The sequence below is a fragment of the Gobius niger genome (genome assembly GCF_951799975.1).
Source record: "Gobius niger genome assembly, chromosome: 15".
In the NCBI taxonomy this organism is placed as follows: domain Eukaryota; kingdom Metazoa; phylum Chordata; class Actinopteri; order Gobiiformes; family Gobiidae; genus Gobius; species Gobius niger.
This window is the reverse complement of record NC_136866.1, coordinates 11,836,381-11,859,016: the sequence shown is the minus strand read 5'-3', so window position 1 is coordinate 11,859,016 and position 22,636 is coordinate 11,836,381. Positions and strand designations below refer to the sequence as shown.

At 41.9% G+C, this 22,636-nt stretch overlaps 1 protein-coding gene across 1 annotated transcript in view; it reads right to left on the bottom strand.

Moving 5' to 3' along the window:
- scara5 (scavenger receptor class A, member 5 (putative)) overlaps positions 1-22,636 on the bottom strand; it is a 51,782-nt gene that overhangs the window by 4,767 nt on the left and 24,379 nt on the right. Inside the window, exons 4-11 of the mRNA XM_079572022.1 lie at positions 18,278-18,465; positions 16,276-16,454; positions 16,068-16,194; positions 15,806-15,974; positions 10,909-10,989; positions 9,340-9,447; positions 6,780-6,845; positions 303-491 (exon numbers count right to left, since the gene is read on the bottom strand). Of these exons, the coding sequence (XP_079428148.1) occupies positions 303-491; positions 6,780-6,845; positions 9,340-9,447; positions 10,909-10,989; positions 15,806-15,974; positions 16,068-16,194; positions 16,276-16,454; positions 18,278-18,465 (1,107 nt within the window). The remainder of the gene's footprint in view (positions 1-302; positions 492-6,779; positions 6,846-9,339; positions 9,448-10,908; positions 10,990-15,805; positions 15,975-16,067; positions 16,195-16,275; positions 16,455-18,277; positions 18,466-22,636) is intronic.

The window sequence follows — 22,636 nt, the reverse complement described above, 5'->3', positions numbered from 1 at the left end:
AATGCGGAAACCTTACCATGAAACAGTTTTTCCGACTTTGTAGGGCTACTTCATGAAGCACATACCGCATTCTGTCAGCTTAAACAGCTGCCAGAGAAACCTCTCCTCTCTCAACAAAGAGATAAGACGGTAACAACGGTCCTAGTTTTAAGACATTGGTAGCAAAGGTCAGTTGGGGAAGATGAATTTCCGTGCTTGAACGCCTGAGACTCTCTGTGGCTGTTTGGTCTCCATGACTTGTCAACAAAGCCTAATATACATATAGTTGAACTCAGCCCAGGGGAGCAGGAGAGCGTCAGTACCTTGGCCGAAGCGTCCCGTCTTGTGCACCTCCGCCGCTCCTCTGTATCCCAACATCCTGCACACCACGTCCCCGTCCTTCTTGTCCCAGACGTCGTCACACACCGTGCCCCAGCGGCGCTCGTGAAGCACCTCCACCCTGCCCTCGTGGGGGCCTGACCCGTTCACCAGCCGCACCAGGGTCTCCTCCACTGGAAACAGAACAAGTAAGTGTAATATGAAGACAAAATGTAAAGGGAAGGGAATCTCAAAACACCACTATTTCCCCCCCCTAATTATTTGTTGACCTTTTTTCAACCTTTTGAGATACGTTGCCGCTATATTTATCATCAAACAGTATAACATAGGAGAATATAGGATCAAAAGGACAAATCCCAATTAAAATCATCAACTTTTTCCCAACTTTTTCATCTTTTGCCAGAACAGCGCAACAGTTCATCTGTTTTCTGTTGGCATGCCTCAAAATCACGCGTCTAAATCAGAGAAATATGAAAACACATGGGCGAACAATGTCAGGGTTTGATGTGACTCGGCGTAAACCACAAAACAACACTGAAACAAAGACATAGCTGCTTTCCATTCAGCTGCGAAGTCTTAATAAACGCGTTTGAGCAAAAGGAAAGTCTCCATCGATCATTTATAGGTGATTGTTTTGGATTTTTTGTGACGCGTATTTCTCCATCGTTATTCTTTCCACATTGCCACTGAATGCTTGGGTACCACTGCTTTTCAACAGACGTCGCAGGTTAGAGTTCAGCAACTGCGTAAATAACCGTCTTAGTTCCCCCTGACAAACACAAATGCCCAGACGCTCTTGAACGCAGCGTGGAGCAAGTCCAGACACGTGACGTCCCCAGGATATTAGCCTCATCAGACCATCATAAATCCAGGCTTGCACTTCTTCACTTGCACTAGCCCATCATAATTCAGGATTTAGCATAACATTACGCTATCATGTCTGCACCATGTGTAGGTATAATGTTACGAAGCCACAGGCATGTGTCTCCGCATTCCATAAACCACAAACCCATAAACAGAGAAGCAAACTGGTACATAAACATCCCCTATCTCAGTCAAATATTACTAAAGGTGTACATTTGTTTGGGTCGGAGTCATGGCCACTTGGGTGTTGCCTTGGCTCGGACTAATGAGAGTCTCTGGGGAGGTTTGAGAAGGAGTCCACATGAATACACTTCAAACTTGATCAGAAACATGAAACCTGTGAGATGAACTGTACAGAGGCCAACAACATGACAAATGAGCATGAAGGTTGTACGTTTAAAGGCTGTAATGTTTAAATTAAAGGCAGTAAATTTGGAAAGTGCGCTAGAAATGACTGAACCAACCCATATCTTTAGAGCACTAATATATGGAACGTGGGGACTCCCTAAGTCAGCTATTCCCAAAGGACATTGTTGTCCCCCCTTATCGATCCGAGATCCTCACGGGGCCCCCTATGATAATAATTTACCCCATACAAAGTAAATTTACAGCTAAAATTACTTAAAAAGCAATGATGTAAATGTATACATGTATTTTTCCTTTCAAAATGTATATCATTTCCAATGAACTTGTTTTGTAGACAAGCTTTGGGGGCCTCTTAGGCCCACCAGGAGGCCACAGATCTTACTTTGGGAACCACCGCCCTAAGCATTCAGCCCAAGTGGGGATGGTTTGGCAGAGAGGTTGCCACTGATACTTTAGAGTACCTTGGTGATATTTATAATACAATTTCTGCAGTCTACAATAGTAAATATGAATTTAATTGTAAAACTGGTTAGGTTTAGGGGAACAATTTGGGATATGTATGGTTAAAGGGACTATACAGAATTTAAAAATGTTAAAATTATGTATTTTCCTCCCCCTTCATGTTCCAGCATGTCCTAATGTGTGGAATGAGCCCAGGCCTACTCACTACAACTGCCTCTAAAATCCTGCACTCTCACTCAAAAAGTTGTTACTTTGGGTCCGAAGTGCCGTCATACGCAAGCTTAATATAGAAGGTGCAGTTACACATATGACCTGAGGTGGCAGTAGTGAGTATAAAATGGCCAACTTGCATCTAGCCCCTTTAAAGTTATTAGTTCTTCCTCAGAATTTTAAATCAACAAATGCTTCTTAAGATTCATAAACAAAACAAATGTAAACGTGATGATTAGGAGCAGATTTGGTTTAGCTTTATGAGTATATATTTTTTGGTGGCAGTAGTATTTGACTTAGAAGCTGAGCATTTAGGGAATCTCGTTGTAGTTGTTTTTAGTCTCATTCTCTCATTTCCTCTTTTACACAGCCTTGTATGACCAGGTGAGCCCTTTATGTGCCAGTCCATATGTGGGCAGAATGTAAGAAACATCTTTTCCAAGACACACAGTAAAAACTAGGAGGAAAAAACGAATCTTAAACAAGTTCAAATGGCTTGAAATGGAGTTAAAAGCGTGGAGATTTTGACGATTCATTTGGCATAATGCAGGTCTACATATTGGCTCCACTTTTTTATACACTCTTGTATTGTATTGTAGAAGCTGCTCTTTCCCTTTGATTACTGGCCTTTCTCAAATCCTCTCTCCGAACACCATACAAATTTGAACAAACAATCTTTTTCAATGCGATCCCATTCATGTGGTTCTCATCTATAGGTTTCTGAAAAGCCCCAATGAGTCATATTTCCAAAAAAACACGGTTGTTCTAATCTAAGTCAATGATGTTTTCGTAATTTCACCGGTCATTAATTAATTTACGGCCACACCCAACACCAAATTCCCCTTTTCCTGACGACTAATTTGCAAAATGAGTCAAAAAATGTGGATTTCCAAGCACTGCCTGGTACCTCTCCAAGTGGAGTGAACCTCAAAAGCAAAGACAAGCAACGTGACACTGTCCATCCCTGAAGAAACGCAGAGCAAACAGAAATGTGTTTTATTAATGCCTCTCTGGCTTTGAGACAACTTTTTAACCGGGTCCTTATGTTATCTGGATATTCCCCCTAAAAAAAAACGTCTCTTTTCTGAGTTGAGTTATGAATATCTGATGCTGTTGGCCCACAGTAAAGAGCTATTCTGGCCCCAATCCTGTTTCGCGATGTTTGAACAGAAAATCTCATTAAAATCACCGGATAAGTCGATGAAACATTGCCCAAAACAAATCAAGACAAAACCATGGGAAGGATTATTTCGTATTATCTGAGAGATAAAAAGATGTTTTCAGCAAAAAACCCCTCACAGATAAAAAAAAAAAGAAAGAAGATCCCTCTGGGTGCTATTGTCTTGTTAAACGTGAAATTAAATTAGATGTTCTTGCGGTTTTCGCATGTGCTTTTGTTTAGCTGTGGGCCTGTAATAAAAAGACTGAAAACTGGGTGAGCGCAACAAGCTCGATAAGTGCATGCAGCAAGAAGAGGATATCTATTTTTACACAGTTAGATCCAATCATTAACATTAGAGATCACAAAGAATCCAAGGCATAGGTTTGATTAACTTGTTTAACATGAAAAGGACAATAACTCCACATTAAAAGGCTCTGAATGTTTGTTAGAAGATTGAAAGATTGTGCCGTTTATTCTTAAAACAACAAGCACCAAGTTCAAATCCCAATCAGCACATGTTTCTATCTTATATTGTGAGATAACAACTTCACAGAGGTCAGCATTCACTAAATGACATTATCTTTGACAAACTACTTTTTACGATGTGTTTTCTCAAGTAAAGAGAAGATGAAATGAGCTGCAGGTGCACTTAGAGGCTACATATATCTAATGCTGTTTACGTTCAGTCAGTTCGTTCTCACACGGTGTTAGTCAAGTGTGAAAGTGTCGACGATCTTCTTATCTTGCATATAGTTATGAGACAAGAGAGTGCATCCTCCCGACCCCGTTCCTCCTGCAGCCCTTGCATACGTCATTCTCCATTGTAAATTAAAAGAGGTGATCTGCTGACTCCTCTGTCCAAGCCAACTTTACATTAACATGTTGACTTTGGCCAAACAGTGTCTTTGAGGGGAGTCGAAGATACAGAAGTTAAATCCCAGGGCAAGCAATAAATGAAGTTCAGATCATGTTTCTGTGTTTTCATAATCAACAAAATGACCATCATACAGTAGGTCACAGGTAGTTTAAATGGAGTATCAATGGCCTCTTACAGAAATACAAGTGCTTAAAGGCAGGGTATGTGGTATAGAGGTGCCAGTGAATGTGACTGTGTAACCCATTCCATTGTTTCCTGATTGAGCCCCCGAAGATTCACGAAATTGTGATCCTGTAATGATCTGCTTATTTGGTATTATCATCACATTGTTTAGTGCAGCTCTGAAGTGAAATACAGGCACTCACGCACATTAGTCTATGGCAGGGATTTAAGGAATCATAGTGAAATGTGAACTTTCAGAAGAAGCAGATGGCTGCCAGTGCCTCTGAAAGTTGATAAAATGTGTGATCTCTAAGCCAAAGATTTTTAAGACATATCGCCCACTCTCAATTTGAAGTGCAGCTCTCTGAAACTGTTTTGGGTCAGCATATACTGTATGTCAGGAGTGACTAGCTGGATGATTAGCCTTTTGCTCAGGTTTCCTCTCCTTTGACGCAGCAGCGTTTTTGACTTTTGCTTCAACTGCATTTGCAGTTTCTGTGTTCCACATGGGTTTGCAGGATGCTTTTGTCCATCTTTGCTGTGTTTTTGTGGGGTTCAGCAGATTTTTTGCTGTGGAGAGTCCTTGTTGGCCATGAAGGAAACAGCTATTTTTTTTTTTTTTTTAAAGGAAACAAACAGCTAACTAGCTACAAATCCACAGATTGCTTCTTCTGAAACACTGAAAAAGCACCAAGAGCCCCCCCACACATGCAGCACAGTGGAGGTGTCGCAAGAGGAGAGAAGGAGCGAGAGGTGGTGGAGGAGCTGACCAGTGCAGGACACCATGCTCTGAAACAGGGACAAACCCAAGGTGGTGCACCGTTTCAGAGGATCAAAGGAGCACAGAAGACAGGTTTCCTCCGGGTTCCTCTATCGCAATGGCAGCGCGAGGAGTCGCATTGGCTCAGGACTAACATCTGATCTACGCAATTTCGTCCTCCAATTGTACAATGACAAATACAGCACTTACTTTAATAATGTAAAACAGATGTTACAGAATATTGTAAGAGATGTTACATTTATGTTTCAAATCGGCTTTAAAGGGGCGGTATTATGCAAAATCGACTATGTGATTGAAAAAAGCATGATACCCCCTCTTTAATAAAATTCTCTCTCTCTTCTTCAAGTACTTATTGTGGATATAGTAACTCGAGTACTGACAAATTGTACAGCCCCCAAACAAACCTAGTGTCTTGAGGTGACTTTTTTCTCTAAAGCTGACCTACTGTATTATGCGTCATGTGTGGGCACGTACAGACGGAGCAGGCTGTGGCAGAATGATTGATTATCATCCGTAAATCTCTCTAACCTGGGGTCCATTTGTTCTCCTTAAACGCAAATCCCCCCATTATGTCCTGCTCCCTCATCCTTTCTGTCAAGTTCCACTAACATCCCACGTGTGGATGATGATCCCCTCTGGTCCTGTCCTCTGATGGCGCAGGTATGCACTGTAGCCCCTTTGAAGTGGACGGGATTGAAGTCTGGCCACATGGGGCAGCACTAGTGTGACGGGACAGTTCTGCGCAACTCCTTCTCAAATATCAAACGGCGCTGTTCTGTAAGCGGCGCGAGAAAAGGTCTGCGCAAACTGTATTCAGATGTTTGGGGTCTACGTGCGGACGGCCGTGACAAAGTAACACCCAATATTCCTTCGAAGCGCTCCGTACACAGCCCTGGGAGAAATCTGTACACAAAATACATCAAATATCGCTCAAAGAGTATACTTCACTTCTAGAATTACTACACAGTGTTGTTAGACTACGGATGAGCACTGTACACTTCCCATAACGCTTTACAGCCGACATCGGGTGTTGCTGGGCTGCAGTGCGGCTCATAAAGTCATCAGTTCGTAAATTTGAGTTTCTGACGCTCTCCCTGTTAGTTTTGGATGGAGCACACTTACACACAGGCTGGGACGTATACAGGAGTCTGCCTCAGAGAGTTTCAAATAATTTATCGGGGCCATAGTTTACTGTGACGCAGCACTGATCTCACACACACAAGCTTTATACTGTTAGTTACCTGGAAAAATATTAGCTTTGACTGTTCACACTCGCCACCAGGTTGAATCATAAATAATTGCATAGAGGCAGTTCAGAAGTGTTTTGTCACATAATATTTTTTACATATGCTATGGCAGTTTGACGTGCTGGGCTATTCGCACCTGCGTCCTCGCGGGGTACGGAGAAATCAGATCTCACTCTAGTGCTTTGCTAAGAATATCCACAGTGCTATATTTTAAGTTTTTTTTTGGCCTGTTGGCTTTATTTGACGGTGTAGCTCGGGGTGAAAAGGAGAGTAAAGTTGAGACCGCTGAGGCACGAAAAGTGTTTCTCTTGAGTCAATTTTGAGCCTTACCTCTGGTGTCTCCTCTGTCCCCTCGGTCGCCCTTCTCCCCCTTCATCCCTCTGTCTCCTCGTTCACCTGGAAACATAACAAACAGCTAAATTAAGCGCACAGCTTCAGTATGGAAGTTAATGCACATACATTTTTTTTCCTCCTTGAATGTTGGAATTCCATAAAATTCCAGCGTTTGTTGAGTATGATATCCTTTTGAATCTTTCTGTGGGTAATTTGAGAAAAAAAAAAAAGTCAAGCCAAAATGGTTGGTTTGTGGTACGGTGCATTGAAGTCACTATCCGCCCTCTTTTAATTTGGTTCATTTTGGCACAGGAGCGACGCCCTCCGCCTGCTACAACCATCATATAGAATACATATATTTAAGACGGCCCCACGCCCCGGGCTCTGACGCCTCCAGCTGTCAAATACTGACCACATCTTTAGCTAATCTCACCGCCGTGAGCGTGTGGTGGGCTACTGGCGAACCACAACACAAAACAAAACACATGCGTTAGATCTGAACCTGCGGCGGGCCCTTTCCAAACACACACACACACACACACTGGTGGCCCCCAATGAAACCACGGGGAATGCTCAGAGTAATAATCCAGAAGGTGGGATTTGTATGCTGTATGAAGTACCCACCCTTCAGGCCAGTGTAAATGAAGGCCTTCAAAATGTGCTAAACGTATAATGTATTTAAGAACGTTACAGCTCTGCAAGTATCTAAATGTTTGAAAATGCTTTGCTCATATAGTGATATGAGTTGTCTAAGTCTATTGCAACAATGCTTTTGTTTTCTATCTGATTTAATCCTTGATAAATCTGATTTATGGTCATTTTGAGTGAGTACATGAACTTAACTGGTTTGATTCACTACAGTATTAAGCCTAAGTAATGGCACCCTTTATGATTTTCTGTCCAAGACTGTTCAAATGATGATTGTGTGCCTACTATAACAACAAATACATTCACCAACAAGGTTTCAGGGAATACCTTCTCAACAGCAGCACTAGAACCTAACTCCACTGTGAATTGTGTCCGATGACGTGATTTAGGGGAAAAACAAACCGCACTTTGAACAAATAATCCTGGCCTGTTCACCTCAGAGACAAACTGTTCCTCACTCAGTCAAGCCTACACTGAAACACGGAGGAACCCAAACTCCCAGCTTTCTCTCCTTCATCAGACAAGGGAAAAAATGCAAACATCTCGTAAACTCTTCACCCTCCGCTAAACCGGCCACTTGACCGCACTGTAGGGAGCGCAGAGGCCAAAAAAACGTCCGGATCATCCTCGTATTGTCTGCCGTGAGGTTTTCCCGACATGTTATTTCACCTGTCAATCAAATGTTTATGTTGGCGTTAATTCACCCACGTTCGAGAGATTGCTTTCTGACCTGACGAAATGAAAGAAAAACACTACATGTCAGAACGACCCAAAAAAGCTGACACTGTAGCACAGAATCCATCCCCACATGTTTTATATTAGAGATCGGAACAGGGGTGATGCAACATATAAAGCAAAACATGACACTTTCAAATGTTCTCAAGTCACACTCTGCTATAAGATCGACAAAAAGGTTAAAAGTGCATTTCCAATCCTTTTATTTGAGAAAATATATGTGAAATAGAAAGACTAATAGCATTGCATAGAAGGGGGTATGCAGATGATGTCCCACGATGGCAACAGAACAGTCAAATTACAACAAATTGAGCACATTCAAGTGTTTTTTGTTTGCAGGAAGAATATGAAATGAAGCCTTCAAACAAAAAAAATCAAACTTGTCTTGAGGCACTTTCAGGACCATGGTTGGCGTGATCCCAGACCTAAATGATTCACGGCTGGACAAGATTTTTGTTGGGACTGGGGGCCAGAAAGTGTCACATCCAGGTTATAAACAGGGGTCGTGGCATGTAGCAGAAGGTAGTGCCAGTCTGAAGGGGTTTTCCTGTAGTTAAAGCAGGTCTAAGTCACTTTTTTACCTTAATAAATCCTTTTCGTAGTCCCTCTGGGGGTAATACATGTGTTAATGGGATGACTAGGGGGTCTTTCATCCCCCCCTGGTGTCCATGGCCAGAAAACCACATTTGCAACTTTCCCTGCCTCCGACTCGGCAGCCCCAATACACACACATGGAAAATTCCTTGCTGCTCTCAGTCGTTTACTAAATCACTTTTGGCTCCCATTTCTGAGGTTTATGATATGGTACAGGTAAGTCCTGACTGTATTATGTCAACAGCTTTCGGTTTGTTGATGGACATTTTGCAAAACGTTATTATTTGGTTTACCACAATAAGAAGAAGCTAGCAGGCTAACGGGCAAAGCTAACTGTGGGCTAGTGCCACTTTAGCAGTGTTTACAGCCAAGTTTGAGCGGGAAAAAATATCTCCATTGTTTAATTGGGTTGTGACACAAAGTACAATATCTCTATCTCCCTTTGTCTTTTATTTATTATATTAATTATTAATTATTTGTCTTGTATTTACTCTCACGGACAATTAATGAGCGAAAAAACTGCAACTCGCCACGACAGCTGCAGTGGCGCTTGTGGCCTCTAGGGGCATGAGTTACTCACCCTTTGGTCCGGCAGGTCCAGTGTCCCCCTTGTCCCCCGGGACACCAGTCTCCCCTGCGGTCCCCTTCATCCCCCGGACTCCCTGCATCCCTTTGGCCCCTGTGAAACCTGGGGGAAAAAAAGTCCCGAGTTACACATACATCATGGGGAAAACAAAAGAAAGAAGGAAAAAAGCACAGAATGATAAACTGCAGAACCAAATCATATTAAAAGACAGATTCTTGGCGCGTTGGTTTGCTTACAGGAAACATTCAAATGAGTGTTAATCAGAGAAAGTGGGAGGAATGCTGTACCACTGCCTTCAGTACATTTATGCCTATAATCAACTCTATTATGGTAACAACAGCACTGAGCAACAACATCTAATGGTCTGTCTAAAGGATTTCACTAAAACTCTTTACATGATCGTGAATAGGTTGATATGGACGTTCGAAAACTAATCTAATCTTCATCAGTGTCACAAATTCAAACTGCATACAGGGATTTTAAATGGTACTGAACTAGCGTCACTCTAGGCCCTTAAGACATCTTCCTGCAGTTTGCCTAACCCCCTGCATCGCATTACTTTCAAATCAATAGTTTGGGTTGGCTCTGCTTCTGTTTATTCCTTAAGCCATCTCTTCTTTTCACTGAACAACACTAATAAACAGGCTTAATTACATTTTTTCTACTTATTCCTGGAACCATGCTAGTGGGGGCCTTTTCAGCACTAAGATAATACATTAGTTCTTGGAAACATCTTGGGAGTATTAGGCATTTCATCAGCTGCACGAGGAGGACAGACAATGACAGAAGATGTACCGGGTTTAGACGCTTCACCGGCACCAGGATTCCTCAAAGTTAAACGGTATTTTACAGTAACCTGGCGCTAATGTTACGGCTGTGGTTTTGAAGGAATTATGTACAGACAGAGATGGATGGTCCTTCCCTTAACATCTCAAATCCCCGTCCAAGGCCATGTTGATTTATACGACCTTAAATTATCTTCTCACTGCAGAAACATTGGTATGAGAGATATACAGTGCCTATATAGGGCTGTTTTTAAGACAATGTAAATATTAGTTGTCTCTGTACTGACAGCAATCCCTTTTTCTCCATAACAAGACTGATGGTCTCCACCCAATCTGTTTTACCGAATGTGTTGATGTAGAAAATCTAATACAAATAAATACTGATTGTTCGTCAACAATTGAAATCCCCGTATAGTTGATTAGATGATCACACCTGTCACAACAAGATCAGGATGTATCACTTCAGGGGTCCATTTGTTACGATGAAATCATAAAATTCATCAAGTCAAAGTTTCATCTCATCTTGAACCCATTGAAAACACATAAGTCATTCATCTCCATATGCTGAACTTTATACAACATCCAACATCACTTTTCTCTGAGTTCAGAAGAACAGACACAGTTCAAATCTGCAATCATTCATATATTAGGCTTCATCTGCGACACATCAAACACTGAGTGTGAGATGCAGTGTTGTGCTCCCTGTGGCGATCACATCCAAATGGTCTTTGAGAAGAAGTATCTTTACAAAGCTCCAGAGCAGTGTTGTTGAACTCACCTCTGTGTCCGCTCACGCCCGGGGCCCCAGGAGACCCATGGTCTCCATTATCACCTTTCTCTCCCTTTGGTCCTGGAGGCCCTGCACAAAATGAAAAAAACATGTTGCTGGTGACATGAAGTGGTGCAATGCAATGCTCACAAAGACACAAGGGAAGATCCAACGCAACTGAAAGACCCAAATCTCAACTAAATATTATGGTTTCTTTACAGCAACAAGTGGAGTGTGAAGACGTCAGAAATAGCTCCACAAAAGATGAGACAATTATGTTAACTTTCAGGAATAATATAATAAATTTTACATACATTACACTTTGGGAATATGGGAAACAAAAAGCAGGTCGAGTAAAATGACATGGCATGCATGAATTGCAATTAGACTTTTATATAGAATCAATGAAACATCAACCTAAACCCAGTCCCAAGTGGGCTCCACAACTGTCCCAGGACTGACTCCAGTAAGGTGTTTGACTTGGAGCCGGTTGGTGGGAGAACAGACAGAGGATGTGCAGCACATGTTTGGAGTCTGAGCGCAGCAGCAGCAGCAGCAGGGGCGGCCTGTGGGAACACTCTCTTCAGGCTTTAATACTGTCCAGCTCAGACCACAGGGGCTAATGGACCTCATCTGATGCTCCACAGCGGGGCCTGAGACACTGCAGGCTCCAGGTGCATGAATGTAATAGCCTCGAGCAATGATCAGCGCAGCATAGGAGTATCATCCATCAGTGGATGTAGCATTACTGTGAGCACAATCAGGAAAAGTTACATTCTCACGCAATTTCCCCATTTTGAGACAAATGTATAGCTTTATTTCTGGAGACCTACCAGTTGTATTCCCTCAATTCAAACTCATTTTCATTATATATCGTATAATTTCATGGCTGTATGTTCTATTTGGATGCGGATTCTGCTGCTCGTTCCCATGCAAAGCTGCTCTGCACTAGTACATTATGCAATGGTCTTCTCCAACGCCTGGAGACAGTGAAGGGGAAATCCACTTTGTTCAGTCTGGTTTGAATTAGAGTTATTACAGAGCCAAAACTCAACATCATTCTCTTAATATACAAAAATAGGGAAAAACACCACACAATTGCACAGGCAGCCACAGCTTAGCAACTCAAGCATGCACCGCAATGCTGTATTTACAGTTAGTCCTTGTGTTTGTTTGTCCTGATATGCATACACATTTCAAATCCTTGTTTTCGATGAGAGTAAATCAGTCACTGCTGGTGGTCGTAGTAGTAATAAATCTTTGTTATGAGTTTGTTTTCGCTAAACTTTGCATTATTAGTATTGCTATGGCCTTACTGTGCTACATCTTCTTTCATCTGACAACCTTTCAACAACAACAAACCCTTTGCCCTGTATGGGACCGGCCTGCAACCCTTCATTCAAAAATACAACAGTGGTAGAAAGAGGCCTGAGCTCTATTTTCTAGTATGTGCACAATATTGTACGTTAAATTTATACGGCTACGTTACAAAGTTCAAGGCCAATGCGTTTCAAAAACTCGTAAATGTGACAAACGATGCGAGCTAATCTCAGGGTTAGTGTCAAGCGAGGATACAGCTCATGGTAACGCGGACCATGTGGACAAAACTGTGGTCAGCAAAATGGAGTAAGACAATGCAGGGGTTTGAAAACAGTCTGTTTTGAAAAAGAGGGATTTTAGCGGCAATTTCCGAGATGAAGGGATTTTGTTTTGTCAAAGATGTTGCTGTAAGAGCTCACACGCAAGTCAACATTTCAGGGATGTCCCGAGCAACACTTTTCCCAAAACATTTACAAATACTGACAATGGAGCACTCAGACTTTAAAGTGGTATGATTTAGAAACATTTTATGAGGGACGTGCGTGAAGTGGGTATTTTTGAGACCCTATGAAAACAAGATATTTACTTTATTTATTTATTTGGGCAGCTCTGGCTTATGGTAATATCTACAGAGAACTTTTCAGTCCAATCAGACTCTTGCTCCCTTTCATATTCACTCAATACAAGATAGCGATGACAGAGCCATTAGCCTCTAACTTTAAGGCAAACATGTCAGTCAAAAGCACATATTATTGGTCATCAGGGGGCGACAGTGAGGGGGTAAACGCTTCCAGACTCTGTACACATCACTCAAAAGGTAAAGTAAAGGTACATACATGTTACTAATGTTGAACAGAAAAACGCAGTTCAGATCACACGTCGTAATGTACTGTGGCAGCTTGTCGTCCACGCACAGAAAAGGCTGGAGGCTCAATGACAAAGTGACTTACGTTAGATGAGGAGGTTATTTTCGCAGTAAGTGGATTCTGGGGCCATGGACGCAACTAAAGCGATTGAGTTACTTCTAATAATCACACTTGTTTACCGTCATCGGTGATGGATTTCAGCGGTTACTTTGAACCTTTTGTTCAGTCCTGCTCTCATTCTCTTAAAAGAATCAATTAAAAGAAATAGTCGCCACCTGGATTTAACTAACTGTTCTGATCTAGGGTTGCTCCTGTTTATCAGGCCCGAAGAATGAGACCAGCTGATGACGTGAACATCCTGAATGAGCAAGTTATTCATAGAGTGGTTCAGGGAGCATAAGACAAGGATTGAGTCCAGATTTTAACCCCATTGGGAGTGTTGGAGAAGGCTTTGCACAGTGGTTACACTCTTCTATCATCAATACAAGATCTTGGTGAAAAATGAATGCAATACTGTGTCTTTTGACATGTGTCCTGTCATTAAACCTAGAGGCCCAACCAAATATTAGAGCGTGTGACCTTTTGTTGTTGCAATGCTTTTGTTTGCTTTTTTGGTCAGGCAGTGTAAGAGCAGCATTTGCGAACATTCAATTTGTGATTTTCATTCAAGGTCAAGTTTGTTTAAATAGCGCATTTACATTAAACAGACACACTGCCCCAAAGTGCTGTACACACAATCAACAATAGAAAAATAGAAAATATTGCATGTAACAATAGTTTAATTGCCATTTTTTGTAAACAGATTCACAAACTAGGATTTTTTCTCGCTCAGCTTGAATTTAAAGCCAGTGCAAAAAAGGGTTTTAAGCTGCGACTTGAATCTCTCCACTGAAGTAGCCGCTCTTATGCTTTAATGGGACAGAGTTCCACAGTTTGGGACTGGCGACTCTCCTTTACTTTTTAATTTAGGCCTGGGACAGTCTAAGAGCAGTTGGTCAGAGGACCGTCGTGCTCTGGATGGAGTGTACAAAGTTTGCATTTCAGATAAATAGGAAGGTGCTAGATTATTAAGAGACTTAAAAACATACAGTAAAATCTTGACTGAAACTGAATTCTAACCAGTGAAGAGAGGAAAGCGCCGGGGTGATGTGTTCTCTGCGTCTGTTCTCTGTAAGAAGACGTGCAGCTGCGTTTTGGACCAGATGTAACTGGCGAATCAAACACTAATCAAGGCCATAGTACAGGGAGTTACATTTACTTGCATTTGTGTCGTCCTAACTTTGAATGTCTTCAAGAGTCAGTGCTCTTGCTGACTCTTACATACATGGGCCAATTGCTGTTTAAGTCTTTAGTCAGATATGGCAAGATTCTATGACACAATTGTAATCAACTCCAAAATGTAGACCAGAGAAGACGGGTCTGAAAGCACCACTTTGTTGTTCTTTGATTCCTAAAAAGGCAATAATACCTTAGGCTCTGGGCACAAACCAGAACGAGATTGATGTGAGTCAGAGGCGAATTACAGCCAAACAGTCTGAACAAAACAAGAGGCTGGGGGATTTTAAACATGGATGGAGATGTAAAACTTTTCTTGGCAGAGGTGACCGTAAGCTAACAACAAACAATCGGGCTCCTCCAGCTAATGACAAAGCCGAGCGATCGACTTTTCATTCTGGACCTAAATTTAACCCACAATTGTTTCCAGGCAGGCACCATCCCACCCACATGTTACGCAGGCACACGATCTGGGCTCCTTTAGATCCCCATCAGTCATCCGCCACGGGCCGTCCCATACCAGGATTACGTCATAACATTGCCGTGCTGATTTTACGTGCACTCATTTTGAAGCCATAGCAGGGAGAGGCACAGCATGTCAAAGCCAATCAGGACTGGACAGACTGGAGAGAAGACATTTGGATATGCTTAGGGCCTTTGGGAGACAATCCCAGTGTTAGCATGTGAGGGTCACTTGAATTCAATCACACTAATGACTTATAGGTGAACCGTAGCACCAGAGCAGTTACAGTTTTTAAAGCCAGACGGGCTGCTTACGAACGGTTCCCATGAGCTCATCATGTTTGGGGTGATTTTTCTTGTTTCTTTAATTTGTACTGGACTACATGTGCATCGACAGTGACCCAAAGCAGATAAGTATGATTTTGTTACAACGCTCTCTGCTCTCAACCGCAGATTCTGTAACTGCAAAGACTGCAACTAAAATAACTGTAAAATAACAAAACATTATATTTCATTGTGTTTAAAACCTGCTGACCCTGTTGTTTACATTAGGCCATCCATATTCTGAAATGGACATTAGTGGTCGAAGTACTTTATTTCATTACTTGAGTAAAAGTACAGATTCTAAAAGTTGCCCAGTAAAATTTGTACTTGAAGTTATGAAGTATTTGCTGGGGAAAATACCTTTTTCAAATCTAAAACGACCAAAACAAGGTACTTTTATAAGAGCATATTTCCAACCTTGGAGACACCCTGGGCTACAACCCAATACACCCACAACCCCCCGTCCTCCACATTGTGAACAGTGAGTGACTTTTGAGCGGGCTGAAATGTTAAGTGGCCCATCGGCGCCTAATTAGCCCAGAGTGAAGTGCGTAAAAGTCTCGCTGGAGGCCCGCCATGTCCCGACTGAATAAAAGTCAAGGGGTAAGAGCTCTCCTGAACCGCGGTGATTTGTGAAGCTGTGAATGCGTTTGGCTGACCTTCCAGAATGGTGAGGTTCTTGAGGGCCATGGAGTGCTCCCAGTCCTTGAGCCGGAGGTCTTCGGTGATGGTGTTGAGAATCTCCATCTCCGTCCTGAGCTGAGCCTCGGTGTGAACGTGCGTCACCCACAGACTGCTGGTGTCCTCCGTGATGTTGCTGATCTGGACCTGGGAACAAGCGACAGCAAAATACACGATCAATGGTGGGTATCATTTAATCCATTTCAGATGTTGCTTGTGTCATGTGGAACTACTTGTTACCTGCAGGTCCTGTATCTTCAAATGGTGCATGCTGATGTCATTGGTGAAGGTATGATTGACAGCTCCAACCATCCAGTTCACTTCATCCATCTTCTCTCTCAAGTTGCCGACATATCCTGAGGTTTCCCTGTAGGGCATGCCACGTTTTATCCTTCGCCGTAAACACAAAATCCAGCGACCCCTGCTTTAGTCTCTGTGTGGTTCTCACCTGAGCTGTGTGTCCTGATCGCGGAGCCAGGACGAGGCGCGGGACACCTGAGCTGACAAACTGGTGAGGTTTCGTCCCGCCGAGTTGCTCAGGGACGAGAGTCTGTCGTCCAGCTGCACCAGGTAACCCTCGAACTGAAGGGAGTGAGCCTGCATGCTCCTCAGCTCCATCTCCAGGCCCTGACGCAAAGATAACCCACAGTGAAAACGTGAGGGATATGGTGGCGGTGTCATTGGGCAAGACACTTCACCCACCTTGCCTCCAGTTTCTGCGTACATTGGTGAATGAATGAGAGTGTGAATGGGTGAGTGGTTCCTTAATGTAAAGCACTTTGATAGCCTAATCTAGATGGAATAGGGCTAGCTAAATAGAGACCATTGACCAGTTTTTGATTGGCACTGAAATTTATAAATAAATCCGAAGAAAATAGTAGGAAGTAGGGAACTTTATTTCAACAATTGATCCACAGAATGTAAAAGCAAACCCTCTTAAACCAAATTGACAATGAAATTGAGACAGGAAGGTCCTTGAGCATAAAACTGATGCCAAATCCCTTCATGAAGTTAATAGCATGCTAAAATACATTTTATTTGAACAAATACATTTAGGGCTACAAGGTTAACTGTTTTTTTTAAAGTATACAATTTTATGCGCCCTAGTTAATGCCACAACTTTGCCAAGTAGTCATTTTTTCTTGTCACCATGAATTACATTGTAATATTTTAAAGATTAACCAGGATGTGTGGGATAGTTTATTAGAGCTATGAGGCTGCTAAAAGTTTAGTTACCGAGATACCTTCTCCTTCCACGCTTCAAAAAAACAGGAGAATTTGAGCACAATACACTGTGTTAAGAATTATTATGCAAATTGTAGTTCATTGCCATAAAAGTAAAAAAAAATACATTTCAATTTCAATCAAACTCATGGATCCTTTCTCCTCTGGATAACCTGGCTAACGCCATGCTGCTTTGTGCGCTCGAATTATTTCGAACTGCACAACAGCCTGGGGACCATTGCCGAAATTTTCGCATGGATTTGGGAACCAATCACAGAGCGAGGAGGGCTGGCAAGACGATGACGCGCTATTCGATATACGGAAGCTTGTAGTTTATTTACGGATTAAAAAAAAAAAGTTTATTTACGGATCCAACATGACAGCAGCAGACACGATGGTATTTTTCGATTAAGCTTTAGACCTTGTTCTAAATAATTTAGCTCAAAAGTTTACAGCGTGTACGTCATACGTCATCTCATACGATGATACGATTGGCTATGGCTACGTGCAGACGCATGATAGACGTTTTTTTTTTTCCGTATCGCCCAATAAACGACTATGGACGATCGTAAACCACACCTCTCCTACGAGAAAATGAATTGGTGGTCCCCAGACTAAATATCACTTGTGATTTTAGTCTGGTGTTAGCCAGGCTAGCCTCTGGAGGGTCCTACACCTTGATGTTAGGGAGACTCCAGAGGCACCAGCAGTTTCAAATACCTGTCTGCTGCTTTGTAGCAGCTGTTCTATTAATCTGATGCATTTGTCTGGCAGAAACCTTCCTCACCGTGCCTTTATCTGCTCAAACCCGTGTGTGCTCTGAATCAGCCACAAATCTCTTAACAGTATGATGATTATGCTTAATCTTTCATGAACTTTCAAAGGTTTTCATACCTAGACCAAGGCATTCAACTATTTCACCAGCAGAGAGATCATTTTTCTTTCCTATATTGCTTGAAAATTGTGGTCTCCTTAGTAATCGTGAACGTCCTTTTTTCAGTATTTTTTCTCTTAACTGGGCTTAACCTGACAGCTAATTATCACAGCTGTTTGAGATTGATGATGTCAGTGATTCAAAGAACCCTGAGACACAAAACCATTCATGAGTTTAATATATATATACATTTTTTTTTTTTTTACCTTTATGGCACTGACATCTAATTTGTAAAATAATTCTTAACATAGTGTAAGTATGTCCACACAGTATGCCACGTGTTGCTTGTCACCTTCATCAGTATGTCCAGCTTCTGCAGCCAGTCGCTGTGGTTCTGGAAGAGGTTCTCCAGTTTCCAGATATTCTCCAGAAGGTCGCTCTCTGTGGAGGCCTCTCCCAGAGTCTGCTGCACCACCACAGGGCGCTCCGACATCCGCGTCACATTCTCCGGTCGCTGCGATGACACCTGGGACCTAGACACTGCAACAGACAGACAGTGTTTTATTGTTTTGGACAAATCCAACATCTTCAAACTGAACTTCTCTAATGTTCATTTATCACTGCCACTCTCGACAAGCCCAGAATATGATACAAAACAGATGCTGATTGGCAAAGTGCATTGTTTTAAAGACCAAAAATGTTATGAGTCAAAATAAGTTTGTAAAGCTGGCTGTTGATCATGAGGATTCTTGTGCCAATGTATGAAAGCTAGACAAAGTTGGCTCTTGCTGTGATTTTCTTGGCCAACATTGCAAATTGGATACTGCGAGAATTTACACATTGATAGCTTTTTATCACCTACATACAACACACAGTTTTTGGGTGGTATTGCAATATGATTTATTGTAAAAATGTATTCAAAAGTATCTCAATTAACATTACTGATCTATGTCTCCAGAATTGAAGTAACCATGTCCAAACTGTACTAGTTGACAGTTACCAAACCCATAATATAAACATAAATAATTTTCTGTTTAAAATAGCAAACTAACAAAGGGTTAAGTGCATCACAATTCTGTCAGGGGTGTTTATTTAGCTGTAACACCAGCCTTTACTGACAGCTAACACATAGCACATCGATCTACTCTATCCTTACTCTTTGACGTCGTTTGAAGACTGAGATTTCTCTTTCGCTTTTCTCTGTTTCAAAGCGTGGCTAATGAGAAAAAGCCATGCCGTTTCATGTTCTGTTAGCGGCCTGTTGCGTGGCTACAGCTACACAGCTTGCGAGATATTTTGAAACTCAATCCCCAGCATTACGACATGACGACACACTCCGGGTCAGGGCAGAGAAGAAAGGAAAAGAAGTGGGTTTGTGTTGACATGTTTTCAATAAATCTAACATATTAGTTGTTTTCCCATACCATAGGTTTAACTTCTACAAGAGCAATACTTTTGAAGAGCTTTGAATAACTTGAGTACTGTTTTCAGTCTCCGCATAATACTTATTGTTCACAGCAGAGTTGAATTTGCAGCAGCTAACCATCAGACACCGCAGCTTCTCTTTCTCCTCTTCTTTGTAGCAACTGTGTTTGGGCTTGGGAGAGATGTTTGAGCTGAGACATCAATAATACTTTCTTATTGGCGTTGCTGAAAACTGGGCACCAAATATTGATGTTTCTCCGCTATTTGAAATATGTTTGAATGCACTTCCTACTCATTCAAACTCCTGTTTAAGTAATATTTTGCACTAACAGCCATCTTTGGCAGCTGTGCCCACTTTTTCGTGGGAAACAAAGCGGACCCACATTCACACATTCTGCCTCGGACAGAGCGGCATTATTATTGAGTTATACTTCTGTTTTCAAATTCAGTACAATCTCAAAGTTTGTGCGAGCTCGGATTTAGTCCAACAAATGAGCGCATGAAGTCAGTACGGCGCTTCGAAACCACAAATTTGCGAAAGAGCCATCTGCATTCCAACTCAATACATGTGTTAGGGTTAGCCTAAATGATCTGAAAAGCCAAATAAGCCAAGATCCGCCCACTGCACATGCAGGCAGCTTAATTGGTCCTCCAAGGAGGTCAAAGGCTGCACTCCAGAAGATGTTTTAAAGACTACTACAACTACTACTACTTCTACTTCTACTACTTCTGGAGAATTGCAAATAGACTAAAACGTATATCATGGAGAAGCTAGCACGCAGTGTCTATAGCGGAGAGAATTGGTGATTTACGGTGTGTCTTTAGTGGGGAAGTTGTTGAGATGAGTTGTTGGTCCACTTGGTCTTGGCAGAACAATTCACTGGCACATTTTTACAAGGCCGTAAAGAGAGGAACTGGTGCCATATTTCCAACAGATATTTCCTTAGCTGGCGACGTGACTCTTCCGTAGTTCAACTGGGGTGAGGGATGTGAGAGCTTAAGGCCAGTGTGGCACTCACTCTTCTTTTATGCACCAACCTATCGTTATTAAGTGGCTCTAAATGTCCTACATAATGAATGAATGAGGATAGATGACTGTGTCTGTGTCAATCTTGAAACTTTGGTCAAATCTAGAAACTTTTATCCCTCTCAACCTGATTGTGGTGTCTACTTTTTAACAACACCCCATCTTCATCTGGCACCAGAAACTCTACACTGTAAACCCCAAAAAGTTCAGTAAACTCAAAACTTTTATGGAAACTCGTTTTAAAATGTTTATATTCAACCTATAATTGCAAGTTCAGTGGACTCATCCAACTTTTCCTATTGGTAAGACATGCCTTGTAGTGGAAGCAATTTGAGTTCTGAAATGATCTGGATGAGTCTGGTGATGTGGTGTGGACTGACAATAAATACAGAGAAGCATCATCTCATAAGGACACGCATAATACAGCATGAAAACAATGATTACAACGGGATCTGGATTGGAAATAATATGGTATTTTCACAGCCTAGCAGAACAAAGGAACGATTTTAATGAAATGTAATATCAGCAGAGGTTTACTTTTGCTCAGACATTTTGTAAGACAAAAAGAATGCCTCTAATAGCACGGTGTGTGTATATCTTCATAATCCACCAATACAATGTGCGGGCACCATAACACCACGGTCAGTCCAAATCTAATATATGATCTCAAAAGTACATGGCACTCGAACAGAAGAGCTAGGATGTTGACGCGCCGGAGACCACTTTTTTCCCAAGCATCGAATTCACGCCGACACCACATGTGCTATCCAATCTCCTGAGCGCACTTTAGTCCTCACATCTGGGGCTGAGGGCTGGCGTTAATGCAATTTCACAATGGACTCCAAATTTGGTAAATGTTGCAGAGAAACCGCAGAGTGCCTGGCCTTGTTAGACGTGCTGAGTGACATTTATCAGCCGCAGCGTTTGGGCGAAGTGTGCCTTATAGTTCGGAGCAATATGGAACAGACTTCAGCGTTCGTCATATAATGTAGCTGCCTGCAAAAGTCCCTCGTCAAATATGGATATAGGAGTCTTTCTAGCACTTTGTAGTCCTTCTATGATTATTGACTTAAGCCATATTATAACTTACCTGGAATAACCTGGATAACTATTCAATAAACTAAAAAAGAAAGAACAATTTAGCTTTGTCTAACAATACGACAGCAGCCTCTGTCGTATGGAAAAGTCGTTGTTTCTCGTTCGCATTATTTCAGTTCATTTAAACTAAAGCAAACACAGACGGACACATGGGAGACTCATTCATAAGAGATTACAGTTGAATTAACAGCTCCATGCTTTTGTGGGACACTCATGTATCATAGGACTGGGACAGGGCCAGGACAACAGCTGTGTGTGCGGTCATGAGAAACAGCTCAGGCATGTTTACACCACAGCAGTGTCTGCGCTTTCATTTTCAAGTTTGGTTAATGAAAAAGACATTCGATACATAAATTAACTGAAATGGATGGCAGCACCTGTCGCGAAAAGCATGCAATTGAATACCACACACAGAAAGGCAAATAGTTAAAGTGGACATATCAAGCATAACTGTGGTCAGCAGCAGCAATATTTTACATATTATATCCTGAAAATCATTCCTGAGTTTGGAATAAAGACTTTCCCACCAAGGTTTGTTTGTGTCTTAAGGTCTGGTTGGAGCACCCTCTGCAGGGAGCAAAGCCAAATAAACATGCTAAGAACAAAATGCAAGCCTCCATGTTTACCTAACAGCACACTACCAAATTAATTTCGCAGTTAACGCAGCTTGAGAGCAAACAGTTATGTTGACGAACACTATTCAGATTCTACGTATGATGCGACATAATCCAGGAAACACAGATCGGAACGTCTCTGCAGGAGAAGAAGAAATGACCAAAGTGCACAGGGTTATTCAAATTACGTGAATTAAGCTAACATTACATTAAAAGAACTTTGTATGTGCCCTCTTAAAAGTTTGATTTGCAATAAATAAAGAGATAATGGACTCCTATGGTCATTCACTAAAAAAACTTATTTTTGCCTTTTGAGCCATTTCATAAATACCATTTAAATTCACCAGTGCATTTCATTGTTTATGGTCAGCCTGGTTCTGTGTCTATGCCTCGATTAACTGTGAAGAGACGTTGAGTTGCCCCAGTAAAAGCAGAGCATATGGTCGAACACCGACGAAGCCTTTTCAGGCCAGTGGAGATGCATACATCGCTTTTTGTAGGTCAGTAAGTAAGTAAAATCCTGACTTCCTGTGCAAAATGGTGACAA